Source organism: Aegilops tauschii, chromosome 1, assembly GCF_002575655.3.
Source record: "Aegilops tauschii subsp. strangulata cultivar AL8/78 chromosome 1, Aet v6.0, whole genome shotgun sequence".
NCBI classification, from domain to species: domain Eukaryota; kingdom Viridiplantae; phylum Streptophyta; class Magnoliopsida; order Poales; family Poaceae; genus Aegilops; species Aegilops tauschii.
In genome coordinates this window covers 159,653,216-159,672,913 of record NC_053035.3, presented here as the reverse complement: position 1 = coordinate 159,672,913, position 19,698 = coordinate 159,653,216, and the positions used below count along the sequence as shown (strand labels likewise).

Below are 19,698 nucleotides of genomic sequence, written 5' to 3'. Positions count from 1 at the left end.
CCCATTTCCCTACAATTGTTACTGATCTAGTTTTAAATATTATAGGATGAACGAATGTGTTCTTACTTGGAGTGGGTCGATTAAGAGTGGCCACAGTCTTTGAAGATATGCCTAGCAAAGCTCTGGAGCATGTATGAGAAAGAGAATAGATGTAGGCTTAGAGAAAGTGTTGTCAACACTGAAGAATATTTGAAGATGTGGGATAAAAAGAGAAAGGTGGAGAATGAGCTCATATTTTTTAAATCAGACTTTGCTAAGATGGTGTTGACGAAGGAGGAGGCACTTTCCCAGTTGGACAGTGCAAAACAGGTTTTACTAAACTGGAAGCAGAGGTGGATAAGACATGCCTGGATGATCTCGATTAGGGAAATGTATATATTGTTCTAATATTATTCTTATGAAGTTGAAGTAGCTATATGTTGCATTGTGTTGTTTTCAGGTAGCTATCATACTGTGATGTTAAAATATATTTATGTGCGTGATATGACATTGGCAAACAGCTGTTCGATATGAAATGTGAATTTGCGTAATATTGGAATTACTAATTGTAAAATAATAAACCTGCTAAATGGGTCATGAAACTTTGCAAACGGTTCTAGCAGTAAAAGCGCTTGTGATGGATAGCCCAATGCCACACAATTTTCTTCATCAAATCGTGTGTGATGTAGTTGCGATTAACCAAGGCAGAGCATGTGTGATAGTTACACGTTTCACACACGAGCCTATACATAAAACTGTGTGGGATGTACATATGAACGGAAACGTTTTCTCTGGATTGACTGTGTGGGGTGTACATAAGAACGGAAACGTATTCCTTGGATTGACTGTGTGTGATATACATACGAACGGAAATATTTTTCTGGGATTCATCGTGTGGGATGTACATACGAACGAAAACGATTGGGTTTCGATGCCTCGCCCGATCGCACACGAGCTCATTTTGCCTCAGCCTGTGTGCCAGGAGGGCTATCCCCGACGGTTTCTGGGTCGTGTGGGAAGGACCCCCCTATCGCCCACACTCACTTGACGATGGTTCCAAATGCCGTCGCGGAAAAAGGTTAAAAACCATTTGTATAGCACCGACGCGTAACAGTGTTTGCCAACAAATGGTTTACCATGGATAGGCAACCCTCACAAACAACTTACGTCTTGCAGCGTAACTGTCATTTCACCTCTGGTAAGTGAAAACTATTTGTCTCAGGCCACCAACGCTCGACTAATGCTGATATCAAATATTTGTCGACATTGATTTTTCTTCATCTTTGCAATCTGGTAAAAGCCTAGGTTCTCTAAGGCTGAGGTGCCCAAAGGATCATGGAATGCCAACAAGGTGACACCGCACATTCAAGCAATTGTCAGGCTGCATTAATATATACAAGAATTAGTCTCAACTCAACAACTAATCTAACAGACCAGATGCAAATTTATAGGACGCTCACATTTTCCCAAGCTTTTGATATTTTGTGTTGGCTGTGAGACATCCATAATAAATCACTGAAACACCCAGATGTACTCATTGCCAGCAATGGTTGCTTCTTCTAAATTGGATGAGAAACCAGTTAAATCAAATTAATGTGCTCCCCCGTAAAGAAATATAAGAGCGTTTAGATCACTATTTAGTGATCTAAACGCTTTTATATTTGTCTACAGAGGGAGTATTTCATAACAAACCACCACAATTTAAGGATTGTCAAATACAGTGGAGCATTAGTCTAACCGTGAATTCATCAGCTACGGAAGGGTTGCAATGAAGACCGATTGTTAATTCTTTAGTTGAGCCTTGCTTATTTGCTTCCAAAATTGCATGACACACACAGCAGTTGCAGACGCCTAGATTAGGAGAGGAAGAAGGGTGGAGACAGAGGGCTCACGTTGATGCAGTCGTAGTCAGCGTTGTCGGGCGCATCAACTTCGGAGGTGGGTGGGCCGTCCTTGGTGGGGACGATACAACGAACGTTGGCGGAGTCCGACGGGAGCAGCCGCGGCAGCGAGGGGTTTCTATGGCGGGCAAGATGCAAGGGATTGGGAAGTGGGACTAGCGGCGAGGAGGTACGTGAGGGGAATAAGTTAGACAGAGCATTGGGGCTGCAGGAGCACCATTACCGGTGGCTGGATAGTGGCGGTGAGGAGGTACGTGAGGGGAATAAGTTAGACAGAGCATTGGGCTGTAAGTTCAGGGGATTTGGAGCTGGGTCGCAACAAGACACCCGACGCTACTAACAATAGCGTCCACACCTGGACGTGGTTACAAGAACGGCCCGACCTAGACGCATTTAATCACAGCGTCCTTACTATTTTGACAATTTCCAGCGGCCCTTTACCACTTTCATAATTATAGAATTAGCACTTATTATTAATAAAAAATTAGAACAGAGTGCATGCCCAAATGCGTTTACTCTGCGCGCTAACATGTGTGCATGCAAGGAGCCTCTCGCGTCCTACGGTTGTTCCCTCTCGCTCGCTCGCCGGCCGGCGGCCTTACGAGGTGCCGCAAGCTGGGTCGCTTGCCGCCCGCGGCCTTTGGAGGTGCCGCAAGCTGGGTCTCTCCCCGGCCGGCAGCCTTTCGAGGTGCCGCAAGCTGGGTGGCTCGGCGTCGGCGGCCATGACGAGGACCTCACCTGACTCACTGCACCGGCCAAAAGTAGGTCTCCTGCCGGCAGGGGACCATGGTTTTAACTTGTGTAAAGCCGGACCTGTTCCAGCCCAAACCAAAACCAACTGGTCTATACAAGAAACCGAACTAAACCAAACCTCTTGTCAAACAGGACCCGTTTACACCCGAACCAAACAACCCACGATGGAAAACTGACCCAACACACTCGGTTTAAAGAAAACTATTCTCAGAAGATTTATCCACAGCCGAATCCCCTTCACACCTCCCGCTGTGGCGCCGCGAGATTTCCCGATTCGCCGCTAATCCGAACGGCCCGGAGCGGCGGATCAAATCCTGCGATATCAGATTCTCGTCGCAAATCTCTCTGCTGCCATGGCGGAGCTTTTGGCTTCTTGGGCCGCCGAGGAGCGGTGGATGTACCCGGCCTTCCTGGCCATGTACGCCGTCATCTACTGTGTCGGGCAACTGGTCTTGTTCCGGCGTTGGGAGTGGAGGCACCGGCTGGACGGCGCTAGCTGCCTCATCTCACTCGCGCACGGCTCCGCTGCCGCGCTGGCGGCGGTCGCAGCCATCGCCGCGCAGCCGGCGGGGAACCGGGGTTTCGCTGCTCCTAATTCCCGCATGCAGGACCACGTCCTCGACTACAGTGTCGCCTACTTCACCATGGACCTGCTCCACTATCTCGCCTTCCTCCCCGGGGACATCCTCTTCATCGCCCACCACCTCGCCACACTTTTTGTCTTCTTCACCTGTCGCTACGTCGTCCACCATGGCGCATACGCACTCCTCGTCCTGCTCTTTCTCGCCGAGGTAACCAGCCTCCTGCAGAATGTGTGGACACTCGCCGGGATCTGGCGAGCCGAGGTTCCCACTGCTGCAAGGGTGTACAACACTTTGTCGCCGCCGTTCTATGTGCTATACACCATAGTCAGGGGCGTCGCGGGACCGGTCTTCTTCCTCAAGATGAGCCTATTCTATCTGTCCGGCCAGGCTGTGGATCTCATCCCCTGGTGGGTGCGCATATCCTGGATCATTGTCGTCGGCGCTGCTATCACGGTGAGCAATTTTTGGATTTGGAATCTTTGGAAGACACTGTTTAAGGAACGGAAGCACAGCATTGGAAAAAAAGACACATAGTAGAATAATTATTAGTGGCTCAATTTGTTAGTATTTGTGGTGACACCTGAAGAGGATGAAAATTCCTAAAACATGTTGATGAATTGATGATAGCTGATGATGACGGATATACTTTGAAATGTTGTATACACAATGTCTCTCCATTATTTAATTCAGTCATTCAGGCTTGAAATTTAGTCAGTAAGATAATGCAATTTAAGACTCAATCTAAGGATTTGTGTTGGTGTTTCATTTTCAGTATTTTGTCAAAATGTTAGAATTTTCTGTGCCTTTAGTCATACTAGTAATTGTGCACGTGTGTTCATATGTCTTGGAAATAGTTTGACCCACCAATCTTTGCCTCTAGTAGATTACTCATGTCTTGTCTACCCTATCTAACTCCCCCTCTCTATGTCTTGTCTACCCCATCTAACTCCCTCTTTTTATCCATGGAGTTCTTTTGACCACATGAAATTAGTGTAGATCTCCATTATTTTAGATAAACATGACCACCTTTCTGCCACCAGAAATTAATATGCTGAGGATGACATGGTTGGTTTAAAGAGCAATATTATATGTTAAGATGAGATAAAATGCAAGGATTGACCTTTTGCCATTGTGTTTGTTACATCTGTAAGCTGAAATAGCTAAACCAAATGTTTATGCCCAAACAAAATGTACAATAATGTCTTAATGTCTTATATATATAAAATGAGTTCAAAAACAATGTACTACTTAGTATTAATAAAACATAGTAGTGTCAGAGTCCTAATAGTGGTGGACTGAAGTATTGATTTTTTTTTCCTGATATAAGAAGGTAAGCCTCAGTCTACCTTATATATTATATTCCAAACACAAAGTATGGTTCAAAACAGGATACAAAGCAAAATAAGAAAGACAGACAATAAAATAATAGAAAAAACTGAAAGTAAAGAAGGAGAAAGGATCCTTTTAGGAACGCTATACATGGTATGGGAAAAACATTCTGCAGAAGAAAAGAAGAAATCCTTCGGCGCTTGGTTATCATTTGAATTGCTCCATAGCTTGATTGTGTTTACAATTTGTTGCCGTGAGACAAAAACCCGTTTGTTGCAGACTTCCCAGAGCTGCACAGCCCATGCCGCGAAGATGATGTGCCAACGTCAGGCTTGGCAGTCTGCAGAAAAGAAAGAATATAAATAGATGAATCAGCCAAAGGCAGGAGAGCCAAAACTGTCTCAAGATCATGTACTGGTTTGCATTGGAGCAAGATCTGGTTAACTATCTCCCAACAGCCAGGCATGCAATAGTCACAGAAACATTCTTGAAGGTTCACCCCACTTTTTTATCACATTCTCATGCGTATCGAGTCTTCCTCTGAAATCCAGCCAAAGGAGCACATTGTTCTTCTTGCGGATCACAGAGCACCAAATGTATTTTAGCAGGGGACCAAAGGACGCCATGTGTGTATAGCAGCCTGAAGAAACAGTAAGTAGAAGAGTATTAGTTCCTGTTCCAAATGAATGGAAATGAAATTTGCGGCAATATGCCAATCAATGAACTACACACAAAATCAAAATTGGGAGTTTGGTCAGACTGAATTACAGTAGCTGCAAGAAAGACTGCTAAATAAAAAGTCATCTTAAGATGTTATGATAGGTTAGAACATATACGAACTCAAATTGCAGCTGAAGAAAGACTGCAGCAACATTATCATTCATGGTTTCAAGGAGGGCATGATCCTGGTGTTATGCTCCCCAAGTGCTCTGCAACATTGGTACCAAAAAGAATACATGGCAATTGGAAAGTAAACACGATTGGCAAAGAAGCAAAGGGAACCCAGGGAAGATACTGAATAATTAAAGAGTGACACTCACAAGTGCAAGGCACTGGATATTACAAGAAGGATAAATTGCATAATACTACCTCTATAACTAAAGATAAGACGTTGCACAAACGTCTTATATTTACAGAGGTAGTACTAAAATGAAGGTAGTTTTCTATACTCTGGCTATTTCCTAGAGAAGGAGGTAAGGCTTTGCACATAGGACAAAATTAGCATTGCTGCTGTAAATCGGTTCCACCCTGAGAACTTTTTTCTTTTTTGCGGGGGAATACATGTGGTGAATTAATCAAGAAAATGGACAAAATCTAAAGGTGATTTAAATATCGTGGAGCACAGCGTCGCTTTCATATTCCATTTTTTTCCTATGGAGTATGTGTAAGAATAAACTCTTATTCTTTGAAGGTGCTTTTTCATAGAAAGGACCAACCAGAATAAAAAATGCATTTTCTATTCATCGGCAGGTATAATTCTCTGCAATAGGAAATAAAACTGGACTGAACTGAATTAAAATGAACGTCCATAAAATGCACAAGAGTATAGTACAGTGGCTGTTCATCGCAAATCATCACAAAATGAGAATTGTTTGAGCATGTTGTTAAATTTTTACCCTTTTACCCAAATGATAAGTGCCACAAGTGTGGCACGAAGTAACACCGCCTTGACATTTTTACAAGAGTCAATTACACTGGTGGTGCTACAACTTGGCGTAAACGATCGCTTTGATGCTAGAAGTTGTGGTATACATCGAAGTGGTGCAAAAACTTGGCATTGACGTGTAAATACAGTCCTTATCTCGTTTGTATACAGAGTCGGTGTTGACCAGGCGTGTGGGGCTGGCTGTCGTCCACTGTAGCTGAGAAAAGGGACGTGTGGCCTGATTTTTTTCAAAAACACCCTCAAAATATTATTTTCTTTCTAAAAAGGGTGTGTCTAGACCTCGTCTAGATGTAACACCTCATGTAGTCATGTTATAAGTAAGTGAAACACTTTCCTACAGATGTCTGATGAGAGCTATTCTTCAGACCGGTCGGATGCCGTTGATTTGCATTTTGATCTCGCGGCTGAGAGATTCCCTGAAATCAAGCCGATGTTAATCATCTGATTTTCTGGCCCACGCCCTATAATCTCTCCTTAAATTAATCGCCCGAACTAACCCTCTCATCTCCCATCGCGTGCAAATCGCCAAACTCGCCATGTCCCTGGTCGCCTCTCCTCTCACCCCCAGCACGAGTTTCAGATCCACCCATCAGCGGCCTCCGTTCCACCTCGTCGGTGCGCCGTCTTGTGCAGCGGCTGCGCGGAGAGACTAACCCACTAACCTGCTCGCCGACGAGCTTGTAACCTCCCTCGTCGCCATGCTTAACTCCGCGAGGATCGGGCCTGGCTACACCTGCGGTTTTGGCCTCCCGATCCACCTCGCCTGAGCGCCGGATCGGATTGGAAACAAGGCCAACAGGGGCAGGTTCTCACGCCATGCAGGACTGTGGATTACCAGGCGATATTGTATCTCAGCAAGTAAGCACCACATGGCCAGGTAGGTGATGAGGGTGAAGCTGCTTGAACTGGATTGCACGTACATCTTGAATGAATGGAGAAAGCATAGTTTGTAGGACGTGGCTCGCGGGCGCACGGGCGCCCGATTGCAGCCCCGAGTGCTCTCCCAGAAAAGGAAGGAGCCACCCGCGCGCGACTAGACAGCCAGAAACGGAAATCAGCCACCCGCGCGCGAAAACAACCAACCCAAGCCCGCGCGAATCACGCGCGCGCCCCCCGATCACACCTGGTCCCCCCGGCCCCCGCTTCCTCGCACCCGTCGTCCCGGTCCCCACCCCCTCCCTGCACCCCCGCCCACGCTTCCCCTTGCGGACGCCTCACGCAACCCCCTTCTCTTTTTCCTTGAAGGACAAGCCCACGCACGGGTCCCCTTCTTCCTCCTTGCTCCTGCCTTTCCTCCTCTAAACAAGATCGGAACAAGATCTGCCCCATCTATGGCGTCTTGAAGAACAAAGCCGACGCAGGAACACCTGCTTCCTCCTCCTTACTTCAAAAATCAGATCTGGAGAGAAAAAATCGGACCTACCTGCCCCTAAGAAGGTAAGCACCACCTCCACCCGACTCCTCTCTCTTCCCTACTCAACCACCCCTGCTTGAACATCAACTAGTCCAGTTTTTAGTTCGTTCTTTTGATCTCGTGAAAAAAGCAACTATAGTGGGAACACCAGTACGCATCTTGAGCAACTATTATGATACAAAAAAGCAACACCAGTACAAAAATAGAGCAACTCTAGTGGAAAAAGAAAATGCAGGACCATTGCGTTTGTGCAGGTGCATTGCAACACGAAACCTGCTTGGCTTTCTTTCCTATCCTATTATAAGGTGCTTGGGGTTCATGAGCAACCCTGATCAGGAAAAAAGTAACCTGACAACTTGAACAATTAACTGAAGCAACTATGTTCATTTTTGAAGCAACTCTGGTAAAAAAAAGAGCTATGCAACCGTAGCTGTTCAGAAATTCTAGAGTTGCCTCTACCAGATGTGAGAACATGTCAACTCTAGTACTAAAACACATGCAACTTCCCTGTGCATTAAAGCATGAACTATCAAGAACGTAAAAAACTCAAGTTATAGACAGAGGTAGAAAGTATTAACTTGCATGTGTTAACGCACAGTTTTTGCTATGTCAGTATGGTTCTCGCTAAAAAGAAGACACAAACGACAAACGCACAAAACAAAAGGCCGCGTCATAAAAAACAGATTCAAACAATCCCACACTAAGATACTTTGCTACATTCCATATGGTCCCACTGAAAAAATAAAAAAGACATAAACTACACCAAATGATAGGCCTCCTGCTCCTGGTAAGCTCTCCGTCAGATATGCACATTGGTTGTTTCTTTCCAATCATCAAAAGTTGTAATCTGCTGCTGAAAAAAAGGCACAAATGAATCAGCGCATGTCGTGTAAAAAACAAAACTTTGCTGCTGTATATGTGTGTCATACTGGTAGAACATAACACATATAAGAAAACAAAGAATAAACAGGAAACTTTTGAGGAAAAAGAAGATATGAATTACCTCTGTTTAACTTTATAGTTGCCCAAACAAGTGTTTATAGTTGCTCCTTTATATTCTACAACTACTTTGTTCATAAAAGGTCATGCATGCTCTTTGCTGCTGTATATGTGTGTCATACTGGTAGAAACATAACACATATAAGAAAACAAAAGAAGAAACAGGAAACTTTTGAGGAAAAAGAAGATATGAATTGCCTCTATTTAACTTTATAGTTGCCCAAACAAGTGTTTATAGTTGCTCCTTTACATTCTACAACTAGTTTGTTCATAAAAGGTCATGCATGCTTTTGTGGTGGGCTAACACACAATTTGTTGCAGGTTGATTGTTCATGATGATTGATCTGAATGAACCACCGCTTGACGTAGAGTCCATCAACATTTCAGTCGAGTTGGGTGCACCCTTCTTGCATGCAGGGGTGAACAGGGACATCAACAACTGGAGGAGGAGGTTGGTGAGTCTCCTGACCCCAATGTTGGATCTAACACTACTCATGTCCCGGATAAACGTGTTGCCGCTCCCCCACCTATGGTTGCTCCTGCTAATGCTTTAGTTCATGAGGCACGTGAGTTGGAAGATGAAGAAGCTGGATCACAGCCACAACAACCTTATGTTGGCATGCGCTTCGACACATTAGAGGATGCGAGGGAACACTACAATCGCTATGCTTTGATGGAGGGCTTTTCAATCAAGTCAAATACGTCTTACAGGTCGGCCTACACAGGTGTGGTGGAAAAACAGCAATTCTGCTGTAACAAGTTCCGCAAACCAGTAGAGAGGGTTGGGATCCCGGATGTTCCCTCATCGAGCAAAAACACTACATGTCCAAGCTCACCTGAACAAGATGTTGAAGATGATGTCGAGGAACACACTTTCAAGAAGAAGAGGAAACGGGAAACTGTGAAGCAAACAAAATGCCGTGCTAAGATGGTGGTGAAGCTTAAAGATGACAGATGGGAGGTTATCACTTTTATTGCAGATCATAACCATCCACCGATTGAGAAGCCATCGCTTTCGAAATACCTCCGTTCTCACCAAGGAATCCCGCCGGAACAGAAAAAACTACTGACTCACCTAAATGACTGCAACTTGACAGCAGGTACAAAACTCACATTGCGTTAAGTCTTTTTACCACAGAACTGTTACTTATTCCTGCATCAAAGTACCTTGTCCTGAGCCAACTACGTTCATTTTTTATGCAACTATGTTCATTTTTTGTGCAACTCTGGTAATTAAAAAAATCATGACCCAAAACAGAAACACCTTGGTGTTGCCTATTCCTACCTCAACTACTTGGGTTTGTTTCATATCCTAGTATAAGCTGCTTAGGATTCATGGGCAGCCCTGATTAGGGGGAAAAACTGGCAACTTGAAAAGTAAACTGAGGCAACTATGTTCATTTTCCGTGCAACTCTGAAAATAAAATAAAAGACATCACCCAGCAAAAAACAAAACTTGGTTGGATACAGGCTTGGTTCTTGTTCTGCTTATGCATAAATGTTACTTTATGTTATCTATAAAAAACATGTTGCTCGCTGCATTGTGGTTAGTTAGTCCTGAAAAAAACAAGTTTCTGTTTTTTATGGCAGGAAAAATGATGATGTTAATGTCATCATACTACGGCTCGGAGTTGATTGTTCCGTACACAACTAAAGCCATCCATAACCACTGTTCGAAGCTCAACGCCCCAACTAAAGACATTGGCATTGAAGAAACACTAAACTAATTTTGCAAGGTGATGGAAAATGACCCAGGATTATTCTTTAAATGCAAGACAGATGCGGAAGGCGGGACAGAAAACTTGTTTTGGGTGGATGGTGCGGCACGGAAAGCATACACGGAGGCTTATCATGATTGCGTGTCATTTGATGCAACTTACCTCACGAACATGTACAATATGCTGTTTGCCCCCTTCATTGGAATCAACAGACATGGGCAGTCAATAATGCTTGGGTGTGGATTTGTCCGGCAGGAACTAGCCTCAAGTTATGACTGGTTATTTGATGCTTTCCTAGAAGCAATGGATGGTTTGGCTCCGGACAACATCATCACGGACCAAGATGTTGCTATGGCACAATCTATCAAGAGGAAGTCCCGGCAATGATTCACCGTTGCTGCGGTTGGCATATAATGAAGAAAGCACAAGAGAAGCTTGGCCCCGTGTTGGCTAGGAACCCGGATTTGGTAAAAGACTTCAATGAATGCATTGACTTCAGTTTCACCTCGGCTGAGTTTGAAAGGAAACGGGCTGCACTTCAATTGAAATATGAAGGTCTTATGCATGGTCACTTTGAGAAACTCTATGAAGATCGGGCTACATGGGTGCCGTGTTACTTCAAATTCAGGTTCTTCCCTTTCCTTCAGTCAACGCAACGCAGCGAAGGGTTCAATGCTGTGTTGAAGCGCTATGTGAACCCACACAAGTCAATTCTCAACTTCGTCAAGCAATATGAGAAAATTCAGGTACACATACTCGTGAGGGAGGACGGGAACGACTACCGGACAAAACATCTAGAGGCACAAAGATGGTCGCGTTTCCCCATTGAGAGGCATGCCTACAAAGCATACACTAGGGACATCTATGTGAAGTTTAGAACTGAGTTTCAGATGATTGGCCAGTACGATGTGCGTCCCGCTAGAATCAACTTCTATTACCTTGAGCCCAATACAGAAGAAGTCCTAGGGTATGGCTCGAGGAAGTACCTAGTCACAGTGAGACCAGAGCCAGCTATCTACGATTGCGAATGTTGCAAGTGGCATAGGGACGACATGCTTTGTTGCCATGTCTTGAAAATCTTCACACACCTTGGCGTTAATGAGATACCTGAACACTACATCAAGCGCCGCTGGACGCAACATGCAGTACCAAGTGCACCACCGCCACCTAACGAGGGCCCTCCGCATGACTTGCCCGCTGAGTTAGAGAACCAAGTTCGGCAAGTGACTCTGACAATGGATTTTGCAAAGCTAGCCAAGAAGGCAATGACTAGTGATGAGGCAGCCGCTGTAGTTAGGAGGCACATGAAAGCAGCAGATACCGAGGTTACTAAGCTGAATAAACTGAGGAAGAAGAGGCTAAAGGCAGCCCGGGAAGCGGCTCGTGCTAGGGAAGCATCAAACCCTAATGCCCCAAGTACTTCAAACCAACCTCCTGCCCCCCTTGCTCCTATGGATCCACCTCATTCAGTCACGAAAGGGCGCAGCCGCAGCAAGCGCTTCAAATCAGCCCTGGAACTACACCCTAAGAAAAAGAACAAGTGCAGCATTTGTGAATCAATCGACCACACTGCTGCGACGTGCCTAGGGAAGCTGATGTGATCGTTACCACATGAAGGGAATGACCTCCCGGGCTTGCAAAACTAGCGGAAAGTAAGGAAAAAAGAGCAAACAGTGTCCTGGTAGATGAAGCAATTGAGGTCTGGTTTCTGAGCAAATGTAGAAGGGAAATCAAGCAACTGCCAGCTTCAAGAAAAAAGCAAACGATGAAATCATTTGCATGGACTTGTTTTGATTTATGTGTTTTCCTAGCTTTAAATTCACAAATTGGAGACTGTGTGGAGGTAGATGCTTGACATTTGTGCTTATATTCCTTACTCGTAAAACATGCAAAAACCTATGGGCGCTTGTGATTTATGCAAACATGTTATAGGTGGTTTGGGGCAAACTTTTGTGAGTTTTGTAATGGAACACATTAGTATTCACATTTGATATTCTCTAATGGAACACATTGATCAGGAAAAAAAATGTACCTATATATTTGTTCACTTGTTGGCCGGTTTGAGGATCTCCTGCCATGGAATCTTGTTCAGGTCACACTTCAGCATCGAGATGGTCATCTTCTTCCTGATGTTTGGTATGTCGCTTTGTCCGTAGTTCGGGAGCCACGTCCCGTTCCACAATAACGCGTTCATCAATGCGAATATGCTACAGTCACCGCTGCAAAAAAACCAAAATGTCAAGAAAGCACTTGCAAAAAAAAAGCAAAACACTACGTCTTATAACAACGATATGTATGTATGTGGGTTGGTCCTTACGATACAGTCTGCTTTGGTGCATCGATATCCACAAGTGGGAACTGGTCCATTGTCTTTGCTTGTTTTGGATAGTACTTGTCCCACAACACACGAACTGCAGCTACAATAGCCCTTGCAACATCATCCAGCCTCTTGCTTTTCTTTAACATCCTCCATGAGTCAAACACTTCGAACCTTTTGTCCCTCAGATTGATGTTGAGTACCCAGTAGTGGTGTGCACCATTGGCGTTCTCTGGGTCTAAATTTTCAAGCACATGAATCATAACCTTCAAGAAAGAAAACCATGTTAGCATACCAAAAAAACCATCAACTACTGATATGTTTTTGGGCAACTCTATATGTTTGTATGGGCAACATTTCATATGATTTTTAGGCAACTCTATAGAATTTTATTCAACTTCTGGCATAACTCTCAAAACACTAAAAAAATGTGTATGAAGCTTCTGCAAAATGGCTTATCAGGCAACTCAGTGGCTTTTTATGAGCAACTCATCATGTGATTTCAAGCAACTCCTATGATTTTCTGACATCAGCTTCTAGAAAAAAAAATCTAAGAAAAAACAGAATAGAGCCTTTTATCATGTTTGACAACTAGTAAAACACATGGACCATACCATGTCTTGCTCATCCAAACGGTTTGATTTTTTGAACCTATCATGCAGCTCCCTCACATCTAGATCGAGCCTCTGAAGCCAAGTCTGTGGGGAAATGTAGAATCAGATAATAAAGCAACAGCTTCAGTGCCAAAAAACAAAAAAAGGAAGAAACTATGGGTTTTTATTTCTCTTACCGAAAACCTAACAGGCATGATTATTTTCTTGGACCCCACCTGTCTGTTGTACATGATTGCTTCAATCCCTAACTCAAAGGCACGTGTCTTCATCCATCCTGCCTTCCTCATTGATTGAGCAAGCTCCTTGATTGTGCAGAAGTAACCACGATAGTTTATGATTTGCGGCCTGTAGAACAAACAGAAAGGCTCTGTTAAGAAAAATAACAATAGGAGAGATCATTGCATGCAAAAAAAGAGAAAAACAGGAAAAAAAGTGGCTACTGGAACAAACACACACGTGTTGTATCATCACCCTGCGTCGTCCTTCTCGTCCCTCCTCCTCCTCCAAGCAACAGAATCAGTGCATACACTCTGTTTGTCTCTGCATTGCATGTGAAATCCTTCCTCATCTCTACATTCACATATGGTGACCTCTGTGATGGTGGAGCTTTCTGTATCCTCCTCTCGCGCTTCTCAGGAACAAGTTCTTCCGAGCTGCTGGCTGCACCTTTGCCAGATGATTCCCCCTCAGCGGTAGTTTTTGCAACTTCGGTTGGCGTGCTGAAACCGGCAGGTGACATGTGCCCCGCACTCTGACCTACAGCATTTTTCACTGCCCCCTCGACAACTTCATCGAAGTCCATATTGCCCCAGTCAATTCCCCACTCAATGTCACCGGTGGCAGCTGCGTTTGCAACCCCCTTATCCTCTGCTGCCTTGCCCTCCTCGCCTGTTATTCCTGCTGGCTCATCTATCCCAAGATCGAAAGGTGGAGCTGGACAGTAATCGTCCCACACAGCGCTCCCAGACTTTGATCTTTGCAGCAATCGTGCTTCTTCACCTGAATCGCATGCTCCTTTGTTTGCTGGTAGATTGATGGCAGCTGATGTCCGTATTACAGGTATGGTGCCAGCAGAATTACTCCTCACGAGCGGTGGCGTCGAACCTGGGCTCACACACTTCTCAAGGAGCTTGTTGATGTCCCTAACATCATCCAGTGAGATTTCTTTCCCCTTTGCAGAACATGCTTGCTTGTTGGGGAGTACCGGAGGCTTGTCTGTTGAGTCCTGGGCGGTTGCTTGCTCCTGCTCAGGGGTTGCTTCCTCAAGCATAGTAGTTGCCACCGTACTTTGCGTGGGAGGGGCTGCTGATTCCTGGGCAGTTGCTGCCTGCATGCTCACTCTGGTTGCCTGAGTTTTTTGCTGAGTTGCTTCAAAAGTAGCACCAGTTGCTCTGTTTTCAGTCTTTGCTGATTCAGTAGTTGCTCTGTTTTCACTCTTTGCTGATTCAGCACTTGCCCTGTTTTCAGTCTTTGCTGATTCAGCAGTTGCTTGTTTTTTCTGTTCAGTTGCTTGCAGAATATGATCAGTTGCTTTGTTTTGCTTATTTGCTGCTCTTTTCTGGTAAACCTTGCTTTTTTGCTGGTGATGTTGCTTTCTGACTTTCCGCTTCATCTGTCGGCCTCTGAACTGTCGGAGCTTGCTGGCTGGTTGTCGTAGTTGCAGCACTTTGAATAGCCGCATCCTCTCTTCCTTTTGGAGACATAACACAGGCCTTAACTAACTTATGGCTCACTTTCTTGACCTTCCTTGTGGCAGCCGCTCCAACTCCTCCGGCAAGCTTTCTTTCCTTCTCTTTTTGGCCAAAACTTGGTAGTTCCAACTCATCTACCATCATCTCAGGGCACAAATCCATCACGGAGAATTTTTCCTCAGTTGGCATCGCAGGCATCGGGAAAAGAGGGATATCATGGGTCTCAGGAATGACCTGTTTCTGTCTGTACTGGGTATCTCCAATCCTCACCACATCTGCAGCTGAAATGACAGGCCCACTCTGAACCTCAAAAGGCTCCTTCCGCATGTCCATCTTAACGAAGCTGCTCTAAAAAAAACTGTCGGCACTTTGGATGCTTCCTTGTGTGCTCTCGACGGACATCGTTTCCTCTGCCTCACTTCTTTCCTTGCCAGTGCGCTTGAGTCTCTCCATGATGGTACTTAGCGGCACCTCGTCGTCGCAACTGCCCCCACGCCACCCCGGATTTCGTGCACCTCCCTCATCATCACCACCACCCTTGCTGGGCTGGTCGGTGCTAGCGTTGCCGCCATTCCCGCCATCATCCTTATCTTCGCCCCCCTTCTTCCCACCCCGCCATCTTGCTCCGCATCATCATCTTCATCCTCTCTGTCTTCCTCCTCTTCTTCCTCTTCTTCACTCTTTTCATCATCATGTTTCTCCTCCGATTCCCCCTCTTTCTTATCTGGTTCATTCTCTTCATCATTGCCCCCTTCCACATTTCTCTCCTTCTCTTCGTCCCGTTCCTCTTCATCCTCCTCCTCCCTGTCCTGCTCTTCATCTTCAACATCATCCTCATCGTCGTCTTCCTCATCTCCACCATCTTCTTCACCAGCAATGGGCGGCTGTGAGTTGTCAGTGTTCGTGTGCTGTGAATCATCATCGTCATGTTCTGTGGCTGCTGGCGGGCTGCTGTATGACGGAGCATCATCATCATACTCATCGTCATCGTCGTCATCGTCATTGTTGTCCCCGTCATTATCCGAACTCTCCTCTTCAGGACTGTCCTCATCTTTCCCTTCCTCCTCTTCTTCTTATTCTGAAGATTCAAATTCTTGCTCGTCGGATTCCTCCTCCTCGTCATCGGACTCCAAAAGTGTCTCCTTGCACTGACTGCTACTGCCCCTTGTATTCTTTTGCTCAGCAACCTTCTGCTGTTTCGGACTTGTCACTGCCTTTTTCTGCCGTGATGATTGACGTATGCTTGCGACCCTAGAAACACTTGTGCCTGCTGGTTCAACCTCCTCCTCTTCCAACTTGCCCACCCCTTGAACAAACCTCCCAATTTGGACTGATATTTCAGAGCACATATCATGGACCAGCATTGACAACCTCCTTTGTTTCTGCAAAAATACAAAAATACAAAACTCGAAAAGATGAGCAGTCTATACAACAACAACGATAAACGAAAAAAGCACTCCGTTTCTTATGAAAAAGGGCAAAAAACCATGGTGAAAAAAGAAAATACATTGCTGTTGTAGTTTTGAGGAAGCCTCGCAGCAACAAACTTCTGGATGTGATCCATGCTCCCAAAAACACTATCTTCTGCGCATCTCGAGAACTCAGCTTTGAGCTGTTTGTTGTAAAAAAATGTACATGATAAACTCAGTTAGCAAAAAAGATCAAACAAAAGTTTGAAAAAAAGAGGAAATGAATGAGCAACTGCCTCCCTAACTTAGGGCAAATACAAGCACTATTGATGGCAACTGCGGTTATGGACATCACAAAAAATCTACAGCACCTACAACAACCCCCCGATAAAAATTGAACAACTACAGAAACTATAAATTATTGGCAACTGTTGCTTAAAAAGACTAATGTAATTGGACATGTATGACTACTTGGAGACAAAATGATGAAGATTACCATGTGAAATTCCATGTAAAAAAACTATCATGAAACTAGCTTTCAGAAAAGCAACTAGCTTCCTAAAATTAGGCAACACAATCCCTATAGGTGGGCAACTGCATAAAAAATCAAGCAACTACAAAAAATTCTGTTCAGACAGTAAAGTGAGACTTACTTGTAACTTTACATAGACACCCTTCCTAATCCTATCCTTCTTAATTACTGCTTTGATCAGACCTTCATTCCATGCTTTGACCCAACAGTTGCCGTCCTCTCATCCACATAATCCTTGTGGACTGTCCTAAAGTCCACATCAAGCGAGCCAAGGTATAGCAGCTGTTTCAAAAAAAATAGAGAACACATATCAGTTGCGAAAAAACCTATCGAACTTCAGCTTGAAACATATAACGCGAAATGAAAAACGAAGAAAAACAAGGGGGGAGGCCTAGGATCATTTTACCACTAGGTGGAAAAGGCAGCAGCATATAGTATTCTTCTTGTCTCCCAAACCCATGAAAGCAAGCCTAAGTTGGTCGACGACAAACTGGCAAACATTTGAATTCACAACCTCACGTGGATTCAGCACAACTGAGTATGCGCGCGGTGACACCTTCAAGCTAGTCGTCAGTGCAAGAAAACAACTATAAACAACAACCAGCCAAGCACTTAAGAACTTGTCGTCCGCAACAACTCCCATATCATTTATCATTTTGCACCACCCGATCACTGATGGCGCGGGCCCTGTCGGGATGTCGAACATCTCATTGAACAACCTAACTACGTCTGGCTCCACTTCATATGCAACCTTCCCTGCCCCCCTTGGCAAACCCCAGATTCTTTCTACGCTTGCTGCATCAACTGGGATCTTCCCCCTATCTGGGATAACAAGCTGCGACAACTCTGGATCATAACACTTCGTCACAAACTTCGCAAGATCTCCTTTCATTGTTCTTGTCCCGATATCAAGCACACCCCCAAAGCTTATATCACCAATGGCATCCTTTTGTGTATCATCGAGGCCACTGTTTAGGAGAAAAAGTCTTGAAGGTGATGCTCTGTTCCTCGGTGGTGGCCCACTGCTACCAATCTGCATTACAAAAATTAAAAAATGAGCAACCCCACTATATTAAGCTGAGCAACTCCTGTACTAAACTAAGCAACTAGATCTATAATGAACTGCAACTGTTAGTACTAAACTAGGCAACTGCTACACTGCTATTCTATTGCTTATCAAAAATGATAGGAGTGCATATACAAAAAGAAAATGTCATGCTGACTTGAGCATTACATATTTCAAGGATGCCTCCCTTCTTTCAAGTTTTTCATAAGAAAAATACCTCATCCGCAACTTTCTTCGCACGTTTCGGATTTCTCCCTCCTTCATCACGAGGGGCGGAATCAGTGCCCCGTTTCCCCGCCCGACCACCCCGGGCAGAATTGGTGGCCCATTTCCCTGCCCGACCACCACGTACAGGATCCTGATTCACCCGCCCGCGCTTGCGTCCAACATTACTCCTTGCTGGTTGAGCTGCCACTTCTTCTCCATCATTTTCACCATCAGTTCTACCCGCATGCCTTTTGCTTTTCGGAGCCATTCTGTACAAGAAAACACAAAAACAAACATGTTCATGAAAACAGATACAACCAGATACAAAAGCCCTATAACTCAACTGCTCAAATGATACTGCTTGCATTTGGAGCTAACATCACTATCATTTGGAGATGAACCAAACTCCATTTATTCCCTACCCAGAGATAACTCAACAACTGAATTGCTAGTGCTTGCAAAAAGCAATTTGGTATTGATAACTATGCAACTACTCATTATTTTGTGGCAACTAAAAATAAAGCACATAAAAAACTACTCATCAACAAAAGTCACATGTTCATGTTCATCACATTAGCTAAAAAATCAAAAAACACTCAGGCTTTGCCGCTTATTCATGAGAGATATCTCATCTCCTATTCATAGTTGCAATGAAGGACCGTAGCTCGATGGTTGATATAAGCAACGTCATGTTTCATACAGTAAATTTAAAGAACACTACAAAAAGGATATCAACTTGGTGTTGTAAATCTAGACAATAACTAAAACTAAAAATCAACCAATCACAAAAACCATTTCCCCCAAAAAAACAGTGCATCCCTGACCCCTCCATGAACTGCCCAAGTCAGATGCATCCCCTGACCTGCCCCCTCGCAAATTTGTAGGAAAAAATCTAAGCAACTAGCATCAAATTTATGAACAATTTGCAGCAAAAAACTAAGCAACTAGCACCGAAATTATGAAGCAACTGCCATCAAAAAAGAGCAACTGCCCCCAGTCAGATGCATCCCCTTGCCCTGCCCCCCATCTCACAAATTACAGGAAAAAATCTAAGCAACTCCATCGAAATTATGAGCAACTGCGTCTTGAGAAGCAAGCAACATCGAAAAAACGAATCCTATGCGCCAGTCACTAGGATTCAGTCGCGTGTATCCCCTTACAGCGACTCAATCCCGCCTACCCCCAGCACAAACCCACCCCCTCCCCTCCCCTCCCCTCGCCATAGCAATGCCACGCCCTCCAAAAGCATTCACGACGCGGAGCCCGAGGACGGCATGGACAATCTCGTGCCCGCCCCCTCACCGAAACCCTAACTCCATGGAGCGCAAACAGGGGAGCAGAGCAAGAAAAACAGGGGAGCAGGGGAGGAGGAAATAGCGGTTTACCTTCGCCTGCAGCCGGCGACTCGCGGCGCTCGCGGACGGCCTCCCGCATCGGCGACTCCACGCCGGATCCACCACTGTAGCACCCGCCTCGCCGCGCCGTTGCTGGAGGAGGGGAAAGGGAGAGGGATAGGAGT

At 44.9% G+C, this 19,698-nt stretch overlaps 1 protein-coding gene and 1 long non-coding RNA gene across 3 annotated transcripts; both read left to right on the top strand.

Moving 5' to 3' along the window:
• Positions 1-2,749: 2,749 nt before the first annotated feature.
• On the top strand, positions 2,750-5,307 carry LOC109787238 (TLC domain-containing protein At5g14285). 2 transcript variants are annotated; one of them, XM_020345796.4, is made up of 2 exons: positions 2,750-3,670; positions 4,826-5,307. In XM_020345796.4, exons 1-2 carry the CDS (start codon positions 2,987-2,989, stop codon positions 4,910-4,912), a joined length of 771 nt encoding a protein of 256 aa, XP_020201385.1. In that variant the 5' UTR covers positions 2,750-2,986; the 3' UTR covers positions 4,913-5,307. The 2 variants fall into 2 exon arrangements, with proteins under 2 accessions (XP_020201385.1, XP_020201386.1); XM_020345797.4 differs by lacking the exon at positions 4,826-5,307 and having other exon boundaries at positions 2,753-3,957.
• A 2,197-nt stretch (positions 5,308-7,504) lies between these two features.
• LOC120974314 (uncharacterized) lies at positions 7,505-13,977 on the top strand. The gene is made up of 3 exons (XR_012204431.1): positions 7,505-7,649; positions 8,947-9,725; positions 10,216-13,977. It is a non-coding gene; the product is annotated as an uncharacterized lncRNA (long non-coding RNA).
• Positions 13,978-19,698: the final 5,721 nt, after the last annotated feature.